General features: G+C 40.2%; 1 protein-coding gene across 2 annotated transcripts in view; it reads right to left on the bottom strand.

The window, feature by feature from the left end:
• Nucleotides 1-3,344: 3,344 nt before the first annotated feature.
• The window catches only part of LOC133116445 (STE20/SPS1-related proline-alanine-rich protein kinase-like), a 39,008-nt gene continuing 29,220 nt past the window's right edge, over nt 3,345-13,132 (bottom strand). For both annotated transcript variants that reach the window (XM_061225971.1, XM_061225970.1), the window contains exons 15-18: nt 10,671-10,723; nt 9,214-9,282; nt 7,950-8,014; nt 3,345-5,408 (exon numbers count right to left, since the gene is read on the bottom strand). In XM_061225971.1, the coding sequence (XP_061081955.1) occupies nt 5,334-5,408; nt 7,950-8,014; nt 9,214-9,282; nt 10,671-10,723 (262 nt within the window). In that variant the 3' untranslated portion in view covers nt 3,345-5,333. The remainder of the gene's footprint in view (nt 5,409-7,949; nt 8,015-9,213; nt 9,283-10,670; nt 10,724-13,132) is intronic.

The following is a 13,132-nucleotide window of genomic DNA, read 5'->3' as shown; positions in this document are numbered from 1 at the left end:
TTGACCCGATATAAACCACAAGTAATCTTGGAAAACATTTGTGCATTATGGGAGGAAGTGAATTCAGTAGTCTGAGCAGTAATAAACCAGCTCTATTATGGCTGTTCTGCTTGAGGTGTCACAACTTGGTATATGCTTGTGTTTTATATTCCATTTTTGTCCATAAAGACTACAGAATAATTAATGGTGAGGGACAGACATATCAAGCGTGTCAAACCCTTTCACTTAGAATTGAGCGTACTTTCTTTACTTACTTCAAAGGTCATTGAAGGGAGGCCATTTTACATTTAAAGGAACTGTGTTCTAGAGAGTTTTGTCTCCTACTCTGCTAGCAGTATACTTCCTGCCAAAAAAACCTGGTTTTCTAACATAGTCATTAAGTACAAAACAAGCCCAATCTCACTTAACTTCAGCCATCACAGTTTAAAGTAGCATGGTGTGTGTTGCTTTAAAAGTAGCTTCCTAATATTTCTGAATAAATCCAGCATGACTTGACATCTGTCTGATAATCCCCTTTATTCCCCTTTCTGATTCACCATTTCTGAATCTTTCATGAGCCATTAGTTCCAGGTGCAGGAACCTCATCCCTAATGCAGTCTGCCAGATGGGAACTAACAAAATAAATGGGGCTCATAACTGAAGCTTGTTTCACCAAACTCAAATGATGTTTTCACATTATAGTGCAGCTTTCTTTTAGATAATTAATCCAATCCCTAAATAAAAAGCTCTATACAAAATGAAAGTAAAAATGTCAACTTTGTCCAAAATAATTGATCGGAATAATAACCAGCCTTGTGGAATCATGTAGTATCAAGTCATATCCCACTTTAGCAATGTTTTATGTGGAAGTTACTGCCATATTATTCACAAGAGGCAATGGACCACAGTCCCTGAAACAAAAACATCAATACATTAGTCAGGTGTTCGGAGCAGGCAAGAGTTTGAGAGGATTGGGTTTGGAGGAGAGAAGGTGCAGTGTTGAGGCTTTCAGTCTGTGTTGGAAAATGGCCGACGTCTCTGTTCTGACTGCTGTGGGAAGCTAATTCCACCACCGGGGAGCTGGAACAGACAGCAGATGTGCCTGGCGGCAGGTGCCTGCTCAGATGTGGAGGAGCCAGATCTCCCGTGGGTTGAGGAACAGTGGGGTCTGGCTGATGTGTAGTGTGATCTTCTGAAGATATAAACAGGCAGCCCCCCTGGCTGGATTCATTATTTATTTATAGTGGGTTAACTCAACAACAGGGTTCTTTTGTTTTTATCTAGAGACCCCTCTTCATCTTTCCAGACGCAGGTCAGCATCCCTATATACTGACCAGGCACTTAAACTAGCAATCCTGCCTGAGCTATTCTAGCACTGAGGTTTTGAATATAAAGTGTGGTGACTGGTAGCCAGCAGTCAGGATGGGGATGTGTGGAGGAGATTTGGCAGGGTGCAGGATTTCAAGGCCTGGAGGTAGAGGCAGAGAGAATGCAGTTGCAGTCGTCCAGGCGGGAGATGACCAGAGCCTGACCCAGATGCTACTATCAGTTGAGTAGGTGTAGAGGAAGGAGCAGATTCTCCTGACGTTGCAGAGGATTCTATTTTAACTTCTGTTATGTTTCCATCAGGTATTCTAAAGAATTTTTATTTGTTTTATGTTTTTATGAGTTGTTTGAGAATGGAACGATCTGGCTTAACCATTACAATATTGGGCATGGGATTTGGTTGCAGAAAGCCCTTCAGATTTCGAGGGGGAGACATGGATGTGCATAATGAGTAACAAACAAATCTCAAAACAATATTCTGACAAACATCAAAAAAGTAATCTAGCTGTATAAAGCTTATAGGAGAGCAGGGCATTTTTCTTCACAATGATTTCAAAAGTAATGCTGTTTTCCTGCATGCTGTAATTTGTCTACCAGGAGTATTTTTCTGTGATAAAATACACTCGTACTGCATCAATTACAGCTGTTTCTAAATGTATAGTTGTGTGCTTATGATGTGAACTTCAAAGTGTTGCTTAATACCATTAAAATCCCTCCTTAAGTACCTACCTACTGGATTTGAAATGCTATGTTCCCTCACAGATCAGCTAATCCCAACAATCCTAATCCTCCAACTTCAGCATCAAACCTGATTGTATTTGATATTGCCATAGTGAACTTAACAGTGTTCAGTGGGATGGTAAACTGAAATGGTACAGGAAAGTGCTTAAAATTATGGATTTTTCTACAGTTTTGCTATGAGCAAGAAGTGCTGTCTCGGTGAAAATCTATTCCAGCTACGAGCAGCATATCGATGGAGAGCAGGTGCGAGTCCTCCCTGCGTGTTTGTAATGCAGAGTCATAGATGTGTGTTTTATTTAATGAACAGCAGTCATCAGGGGGCATCGCAATTATTCTTCTAAAGTTTGTGTGGCAGGCTATTCGAATAGTCATCTCTTTCCTCTGCATCCTTTTTTTTGGGTGTCAAAGAATATCACAATTCAGCATGAATAGTTTGTGATTTTCACAAAACGAGACAAATGATGCAGTCTTAAGAGAAAGCTTTAATACGTACTCTGCTATCACATCTGAGCCACACACACTGGAATAATAAGCACACGGATAGGGGAGATGACCTCTGCAAATGAGGAGACTTCAGAGGCTGGAGAGCAGATGCTAGAGAGACAGGAGCGGTCATGCTCCTCATAGCCATCCAGCAGTGCTCACGCCAAAGCAGAGTGCCAGATGTAAGCCAGTGGTCTCCAACCCTGGTCCTGGAGAGCTGCAGGGTGTGCTGCTTTTCATTGTTACTCTGCGCTTATTTAAACAGTTAGTACAGTTGATTACACTGTTAACTCCCCTCACCTGGTTACTCTGTAGCTCTCCAGGACCAGAGTTTGGGACCACAGATGTAAGCTTATGTAACAATTCATTTTAGTTACCAAGTACTTACTGGGTAAATACCAGATACTTATTCGGTAACTATTTTGATTTTAGAGGTACAGTACTATGAAACGAGCTGTAAAACGTATTTACATGGTAATTTCATATGGTTCTGACTGCCTGTTTTCATCATTGTAAATAGTTGCCTAATTATTACACAAATAGCAGTGTACTTTCCTAGTAAATGCTATGTAATTAAAGGGCTTTAAATAAAGCATTACCAATTTTGTGCATTTTCTTGGTTGTTGTCGTAAGGACCATACTTTAATGACTTTTTGAAGGCACTCATTAATTTCAACCTTCAGCTACAAATGCATGCATGAATGACAAGATGAACTATTCATAATTACCCAGAAAACAACCCTACACGTCCTTCAGTGTCAAACCGTTCATCTCCTTTGAACTGCTCTCTAAAAACAGCACACAGCAAGCAGTACTTTTTCAAACAGCAATTCTTTATTTGTTGCCATTTAGCCGACATGAAATTAGCTGCTTACAGAAAGGGAATAGGGTTAATACACAGAAATGGTACACATTCTGTATTTGAAAACACAATACCTTTCATCTCCCTATTCCAAATGATTTAGTACAATCAATATTACATAGCAGTAGTTTCAAAAATAATTTAGAGCTACTGTGCTTTGGACAAAGAGCTCGCCTCTCAGTAGTTACCTTTTGGTTTCATTTGCAGATACATTGCTATATAGTACATTTCTTGGAGGTATTCTTGGGAAGAAATTCAATATGTTGTGCATTTAGACAAAGTTGTTTTCTCATTAACAATCATGTTGCGTCTGTGAAATGCATGTATTATGGTTTTCCCTCATTCTGAGTAATGGTCTCTATCAACCTTGTGACTGACAACGGGGATTACGATTAAGATTCACTTTAAATGGCATCTCTCCCAGGGTTTAAGCATCGGCTTGTCAGGTGCATATGCTGTACCCAAAAGTGCATTTTAGCTGTAGGTTTGCCACTGATTAGAATGCTGCCTTTCTGCGGTGCGTCTGCAGGAGTACAGGATCTGCTAATTGTGTTCCTGGCCTTTTGTTGCTGTTCCTGACACGGACACTCCTCGCTCTGCAGTTCCCAGAGTCTCAGGCACGTTAGAGAACAAGGCACCTCCAGAGATTTCGCACCCCTAAGCATCAACACTGCCCGCTGAGGGAAACACAGGTTACAGTCTGCAGTATTAAGAGCTAGCCTGTTCCCTCTCATCCCTTACCTCTCCTGGCTTTACACTTTTACTCTAAATACATGCCAGTTCAGACATTCACTGGCAATACACATGGCAACAGAATTCTGATAATGTGCTTTACATAATTAAGTCTTCTGAACAAGGACTATAGTTGAGGCTGATACATTTCACTGCCAACTGCATGATCCGTGTGGCCTGTAATATGCAAACTGAAGAAGGGCATGTTGTCCATGAAAATAAAACTGAATGTAAATAAAACAACAAAGGCAATAATAATAACAATCATAAAGATCAACAGTGACACTTTTGATTATTTTTCATTGGAAGATTCTGAAATAATGAAAATACTATGTAAAAAGGACACATTTGCCTTTGTGGATTTCCTAGATGAAGCATGGTAACAAAGCACATGTTTTAAAGGTAGTTGTGGGGTCTTCTGCCAGTTAACTTTGTATTATTATGTTCTGTTACATTACATTCACATTAATGGCATTTGGCAGATGCTCTTATCCAGAGTGACGTACAGTTGATTAGACTAAGCAATGCAGGGTTAAGGGCCATGCTCAAGGGCTCAATCTTATTGTGGCTACACTGAGGATCGAACCACCGACCTTGAGTGTTCCAGTCATGTACCTTAACCACTACGCTACAGGCCACCCCGTTACTGGGAAGTCTGGGTCGTTATAATCTGGTGTCGTGCAATCTTATTTGGAATGGACCACTTTAGGTGGAATGACATGAAAATAAATACAATTCATTCATTCAATAATAATAATAATAATAATAATAATGAGCTATGCTTAAAGCAGAGGTAACATGGTTTGTTTAACAAAAAGTTAAGCTACTCGCATGAATTTTTTTGTAACCACCTGAGAAAATCCTTAAGTTTCCTTTTTCTGAAACCTGTTCCTTGTACTGAGAGTAGGCAATGGAATGGCGGCTGCAGAAACAGCACATACTGTAAGTGTGGAATGACAGAAGAGGCTAGCATAGCTTTAGCTTAGCTCGGCCAACACTGGTCAACTGCTCTGGGGTCAGGGGTCAGGGGTCAGTAGCAGGGCGGGAATGGGAGGTTGGATAGGATTTGTATGGTTTTTGTTTTTTTCAGGGTTTGGGGGGAGGGAGGGGGTGAGGGGGTTGAGGTGCCTCTTTCCGACTCTCTCTCGCACACAGTTGGTCTTTGTATCGCTGGCCCCTCCTGTTCACCTGCCCGGACCAGGTGAGGGGATCAGCTGACGCTTAGTTGGGCGAATCCGATCAGCTTCACCTCGTCTGGAATCTCTGTGCTATCACAGCCCGAATCCTGGAGGGTGGAGCACATGGTTCAGCAGGGTGGGGTTATTCAAAACCTCTGTTTAATAGTCATGTATTCTTTTTCTTTGTTTTAATCAGATGTTAATTGCTCATTTTAAGAATAATGAATCGCTCCATAAATGCTCTCTACAAGAGGGGAATAAATGATTGATCTGATATTTCACAATTTCTGAGCTAGGGTTGTAGCCAATGTAATCTGTAATACTAAAACGCCTACAGAAAGATACTAAAGAAATGTAATTGTGAGGACAGGGTTTCACCAAGATGAGGTGCAGAATGGTATACCTATGTACAGTATAATACAATGTAATAATGCAGTAAAATCTACTGCCAGTTGTGCAATACAAATGCATTTTCATGTTTACAGTGTTCCGTGAGTTAACAATGAATTCAGTCTCTGGACTTCATGACTGTAGCCATAGGCATGTGGAAATGTCCAGCAGAATCTAAACCTTCAATATACTGCCTTTCTCTATCTTCAGCAGCTGCGTGTTCTGTACTCTGATGCAGTCTTCTCAACATTCTGGCACGCACGATTACTCAACACCATTAATTGTAAAGTCCAGTTAATTATGCTGAATCATGAAGAGGCTAAACCACTAACTAATGTTCAACCCTGACCAACAGTCATGGAAACGCTCAAAAACACACACCCAAAATCCTAATTCCCAGGCGCTATCCTCCCACAAGTTCTGCCAGAGCTGGTCTCGGTTGTGCTTATTCTGCATTAAGAAGATCAATATAAATCATATTTCAGAGGGAGGTCAAGAGACCAGCATATGAATTGATTCAGAAAGTCATTGATCTCTCATTCCATTAGAAGACAATGTTATAGCAGTGACCTGGTTGTCATCACTGATTTCAGAAGCCCTCTTGGATAACTGCCATTTCATTTTTCAATCTTGGAGCGATCGTTTAAAGCATTTGTTGCAGGGATTCTACCATTAATAACTGTTGTATTTCACATTAATTTACTGTTGTTGTGGGGAAATTGGCTATTCATAGAATGATGTGTGGATGGACACTGACTTACAGTTTTATAACAGTTTGCAGTAGTGATAAAAAACCTATTTTAAACAGCTTCATCCTCCTTGGCATATTATGAATACTATGACTGCTCCCCAGATAGGGGACAACCCTTTTTGAAACAACCATTTTGAAATGGTACCATGGCTTTGACGATATCCTTTCCTTGGTTTTCCTTGGTGGTTTGAGTTTTTGAAGTAGTGTCACCAGTTTGAAGATGCAACATGGTTCAAGGAATGTGTAAGCAGAAGGAAAACTTAATATCTAGAGTAATACTCAACATTAGTTTATCAACATTATCTGTATGTGAACTGTTATGTTTTTCTTAATTTCCCTCCCCCCCCCGCCATGTTTGAGACTGATTGATGTTATGTAAATTAAAGTAGTCATGTTTAATACTCTGCCACATATGCTTTGCGTGTAATGACAACTTGACGTCTTTGTCGCTTTAGCAGTATGGGACCTGGCTTATGGTCTTGATGTAGGATGAAGTGCCATCCAATGACATGATAATTCATTCTGCTGGTGCTGTCATCAGCTACACCATCAATGAAGACCAATGAGCCAGTACTTATGGCAGCCATACATGCCAAAACCATAACACCCCCACCACTATGTTTCACAGATGAGGTGGCATGATCTTGGGCAGCTCCTTCTGGTCTCCATACTTTTGCCATCAGTAGTCTAACGGCAAATTTTGACTTCTGATATTTCTTTAATAAACACAATTGTACTCTTCTTCCGAATCAAGATATTTTCATGATGAGATATACCTGGGTTAAATGATGGAAAAAAAAGAAGAAAAACACCTTTTTTTCTGTGAACCGTGAGCAATTTTGGAGCAAAGCTATTATTATGGGGGGTGGAGAGCAAATACAGGCTCATGAGTAAAGAGTGACTGTTCCTAGCACTCTGCTTTAATCACACACTCTGCTCTGGTACAAGTGAATCACAGTCTCATCGGTCCACAATACTTTTTTCTGAAACTCTGCAGGCTCTTGTTGGTACTTCTTGAATAACTGTCACCTGGCCATCCTGTTTTTTGCAGCGCACTAATTGTTCGCACAAGCCTCTGTAGTTGTTAGCGTAAAGATTTCAGCAGACTGTAGCCACTGATCCATCCACATCTGCCTCCCGGGGAGTGTGTCTGAGTCTGATTTCTTCATTACAGTGAGAATTATTCAACAGATGGGGTCTTCCTTAGCCTACCAGGCACTTTGAGATTACTGAGCTTACCAGCGATCCCGGTCTTCTTAATGATGTTCCAAATAGTTAATTTTGGTAAACCCAATGTTTAGCCTATGTCTCTGACTTGTTTTCGTATTTCTCGGGGGGAAGAGATTGCTGTAATTTCAACATGGTGAAAACAAAATGTGTAAAAATACCGTGTGATAGTAGCTGAGATTCTGCTTCAAATAGACATTTCCCAATACATACATACTGTCACTATCTTTAGATATGAGGTAAGCACAATTACTTTAAAATTAATCATCCGGGCACTCACCAGCTTAAATGTCAACACTTTGTAGGTAATTGGATCATCAACAATCTTCTGAAGGTTAGCAGCAACTGAAAAGTGGTACATATGTGTATTGAAAAGTGAGGCCATACAGATATAGACAACATTCCTATATCAATCATATGTCATTAAGTCTGGCAAATTCTATGTGGCAACACATTGAGATTGAGAAACAAATGAATTAATACATGGCTGAAATTAATCACATTTATTACTGAAAATAGCATTAACGATAGAAAGGCCAGAGTTGATGGTATGGGGTATTTGGACTTGTAAATTACTCCAACACTGTAAATGCAATACTTTCCTCCTACCATGACAAGAACAATAGAAATAACTGCATTTCTTTTTTAAATCCACTCCATAAAGAACTATAGGCAGTTCCATTTTCATCACAAACATTTGCAAGGTACTGCTGTGAATGTCCCTCTCCTCCAAAATGCTAGTCAGCAACAGAATGACTAACACTGATACAAATTGCTCAATCAAGAGCTATAGCTTTTAATACGAATTCCTTAAATCATTTTGTTGAGGATGAATAATTGGTGGTGTTGTAGCTAATGAAATGATAGCTTTGACAGCCTATAACTCTGGAGATGACACCAACGTATTTATTGTTTTTCAATGAAACTCTGAACATGCTCTTATTAGACTGATACATAAAGACAACTGCATGAAATGCAAAAGATGTGTATGTGGTCCCTGCTCACAATGAAGAAAACATCTGCTTTTTCTGTGGAATTAATGAGTACACAGTGTGACAGTGCCTGTAATGATGGGATCACCAGAAGGGAGAAGCATGTGGAGTCAATTATGTCTGGAGAACTTACATTTGAAAAAAATATAGCACTTTGTATTTCTTTCAATTATTTTTGTGTTTAGTTTGGTCTTGCTTTGCACATTTTAGCACTTGATACATTTTTTTCTTTTAGTCAGTATAACAAAACTGCTATAATTTGAAATAAGAATGTTGAAATCGATTCAGTTTTCAAGAAAATAGTTATGCAACATTTGGTTTCATAATCTTTATGAAATTAGGTTGCTGTGCGTGCAGACATCAATGCAGTAATGCTGGACGAGGGTTCTAGGTAGTAAAAACGCTGGCCTTTCTAGTGTTAAACTGTTTTGAAATTCTGTTAGGAATGTTAATACTGGTAAGGACAATGTGGGAAATTGAATTTAGAGCACCCACTCTGTAGTTTATAAAATAATTAATCCGGATCGACTATACAAAGAAAGCTGCCATTACCAACAATGACATCATGTCCATCGACCAGTCCAGCCGAGATAAGCTCCTGGGACACTCCATCAGCAGTATCTTCAGAGATGATACAGAGACCAACAGCAAATGAGATTGGCAAGAACAACCACACTCACTCCACACCAACAACACAACAATTGTATTCACTCCACACCAACAACACAACAAGTGCACTCATTCCACACCAATAACACAACTACACTCACTCCACACCAATAACACAACAAGTGCACTCATTCCACACCAACAACACAACAAGTGCACTCATTCCACACCAATAACACAACTACACTCACTCCACACCAACAACACAACAATTGCACTCACTCCACACCAATAAGACAGCAAGTACATTCAATCCACACCAATAACACCACTACACTCCACACCAATAACACAAGTGCACTCATTCCACACCAATAACACAGCAAGTACACTCTACACTCACTCTACTCCAATAACACAGAGTACACTCAATATGCACCAGTAACACAGCAGGTACACTTTCCACGCCAATAACACAGCAAGTACACTCACTCCACACTGTGAACATAATGCTTTTGACTACACGACCAGCACAAGAATACTCACTACAGTCTATCAATGCAGCAAGTTAACTCAGTTCATGCCATGTTACTAGGAACCAGGGGTGGAGCTATCCCATCCCCCACTTGTCTACCCAAAAAAAACAAAAAAAAAACTGCTTAAACTGACAGAATCACAATTTTAAACAGGGTTAATTTTGTCAGAACATCTGACAAATCTAATAATTCCATTGCATTAGGGTAGTAGCAGACAACTAACTTCCCTTATCGCTACAGTAAAATACAATACAACATTTATCACTTGATGACTGTTCTTCAAGACAAGAAACGATGAGCTGACCAGTAAGTGGACATATACTGGCAATGACACACATTGACAAAGGACATAATTTTAAGGGCACGTTTAATAATCAATGCCATCATGATAGAAACCTGTCAAAACAAACTGTAAACTGTTATTATTGAACTGCAGCATAAACCCTGAACACTTGCATCATATCAGGGTGGTATGAGGCTGCTCTGGCTTGTCACTTAGCCTACATATTACAGTTAAAAATATGACTGGAAGGTTTTCTTCCTTTTTCTCTTCACTTTTTGCACCAGAACAACACAAAGGAAAAGTGATTCTGTTTAAAATATACGGTAGCCAACATTTTAACGTGGAATCTGGTTAAATATATATTGTTTTTATCACAAATAATAGACACTGTTACAAGTCAACGTTCATTCAACAATGTGTTTCATGATTTATGCAAAGGTTAGTGTCCATTTTCGGGTGCTCAGTGAGCCCCCATGGCTGCTCATATGGGTGCCTCACCCAAGGCACCCCCGCTAATTCCGCTTCTGCTAGGAACCATTTTCTTCATGTGATATTTAAAAAGCAGCCATTTCTGATCTTACCTCGACCTGGAGTAAATTCAAATCGTATGTCGTTCAGCTCCTTTCTGCTGTTCCTGAAGAAAGGAAAATTAACAGGAAATCGGTATGTGATGCTTGTCCGTTTCCAGTTCCCTAACCAGTACCGCCACCTGAGTGCACAGAAAATTCTGGAACATCTGTACAGCTTTTAAAGTGTGGGAGTAAAACACACCCTCTAGTTGCTGCCAGTATAACTTTAAATCCTGCTGTTCTGCTTGGTGTCCAGTATTTTCTAGGTAGTCACAGGGGAGGGCAGACATGTTGGACACACTAGGGTGGTGGTAGATTCATATACTGTGATGAATGTGTGTATTTGGCCACAGTGGAAGTGCTGCACACAGATTTCCCCCTGTCGCAATGCCTGCAACATTCTGCAACCGGATGTTTTTATGTTTATCTGCCTTTTTCTCCCTGGTTCGGAAGGAGGAAGGCCCAAATATGCTCCTGCTGTGACGCTCATCACAAGTTCCATCTGCACACTGCAGTCAGCCAGTCAGGTTTGCACGCACACTCTCAGAAATAAATGTATGAAAAGTTCCTAAAAAGTTACAAATGCTTGTCGCTGGGGCGACATAAAAGTGTACCCCTAGCCAGTAATATATAATTAATTTGCAACCTTTTTGAACGCCTCATTTGTACCCAAAGAAAACATTACTGTACTTTCAGAGTACATTTGGGAAATTTGATCCTTGAAGAACAAAAATGTACTCCACTGTCACTTTATTTTCTGAGAGTGGACATGAGTCGGAGGAACACACTTTAGTCACAGCTCAATAGGAGAACCACAAGCACCCAATCAGCCAGCAATGGTCGCTGGTGCACAATGACACATCGTCAATCATCCCGGCTGGCTGAAATCCTGCTATCTCTGGGTGATGCTCATGCCAATTAGTTGTTAGCACTGACATGTACTATATTCATAAACTGAAGCAATTTGAATGACTTTTAATTTGTAAAAACTTCAAATAAACCAAATAAACGAATTTAACTGCCCACCTAGTACAGTAGATCACAATAAGTCAAAACTGTTTACTCAACATCTCTGATGTATGAAATTGTTTCTCAGTACTAAAATCCTAAGAACCTGTCTATAGCAGGGACGTCTAATCTCAGGGCGGGTGGGTGCAGGCATTTATTTTAGGCCAACTCTACGACACCTAATTCTACTGCTCAAGTTCTTGCAGGATAATTGGTTGAATCGCGTGTCGTAGTGCTGGGCTGAAACAAAAACTTGGCACCCATATTGGCCTTTTTTTGGATAAGATTGGACACCCCTACTCAATAGCTGCTGAGTTCTATGCACTGTTGGAGAAGAGACAGTAAGATGAATTATTTTCTGTCATCTATAACAGATGGATGCAATTTAAATGGGGCACATAAATCAGACAGAGCCACAGGAGCTGTCTGCAGTCTGACAGAGACATGCACGTTGATGGAGAATTTTCACATCTTCCTGCAATAAATTCACCATTTGAATGGCAATCACCAGCTACCATTTTAATCCGACGGTTGGTCTGAATTTTACCCGTTCTTTTTATAATGCATTGCAAAACCATTTACTTTTTATGATTAGCAGTAACGTTTTGTGTGCTGAAAACACAAAATTTGTTTGCCATTTAAACGGCTCGCTCCCAAATGTGAAGTTGATGGAATTAATACTTACAAAAAAGAACAAAAAACTAAAATGATCAGCATGGATAAAGACAGCATGCACAGTAGAGTACATCCTTATCAGCAACGTTACTCATGAAAAAAAGCTCAGCCAATGTCACGGACAAAATAATAAAACAGACCGCATGACCTTAGAAAAAAGTGTGAACTACGGATGTGAGATTTACGCTTTAACAATGCGTCCTGTCCTGAGCGCTTTCCCAGACTCCTCTCTGTGGCAACCCAGGCAATAGAGGGGAGATTAGATGGGAATCCAAGGTTTTGGTAATATATCACTCAAGACTGCAAGTGGATAGAGCTGTTCGGGTTTAACGCTTCTAAGATGACTTAAAACACCCACATTCAAACGGGTCGTATCAAAGGCTGGGGCGAGGTGCCCCAGAGGTGGAGGTATTCTCAGTGTGTTTTGGCAGAACATCGGGCGGTGCGGTCCAGGGGTTGTAGAGGGGTGCGCTTCACTGCCACAGTGAGTTAGAGGTCCTGCACTCAGAGGGTTACAGGCCTCTAAATCGCTCACTCCGTGGGCAGACTGCACGGTTTAGACAACATACTAAATTTCTGTCATTAATCCAAATACAAATGCCACTGAAGAAGTGGCTGGGAATTTTGAGATGATATTCCATTTTTATATCTCTGCAGCAAGGCAGCACAATACATTTTTTTTTTTAAAAGAGTCTGGTTATAACCGATCCTATTACAGTATCTACAGTGGGCTCAAATTATTGGCACCCCTGACAGAAAATGAACAAATAATACTCAAAAAAATTCTAAAC

Source organism: Conger conger, chromosome 17 (genome assembly GCF_963514075.1).
Source record: "Conger conger chromosome 17, fConCon1.1, whole genome shotgun sequence".
NCBI classification, from domain to species: domain Eukaryota; kingdom Metazoa; phylum Chordata; class Actinopteri; order Anguilliformes; family Congridae; genus Conger; species Conger conger.
The sequence above is the reverse complement of the archived record's forward strand: the minus strand, read 5'-3'. Positions and strand labels throughout refer to the sequence as shown.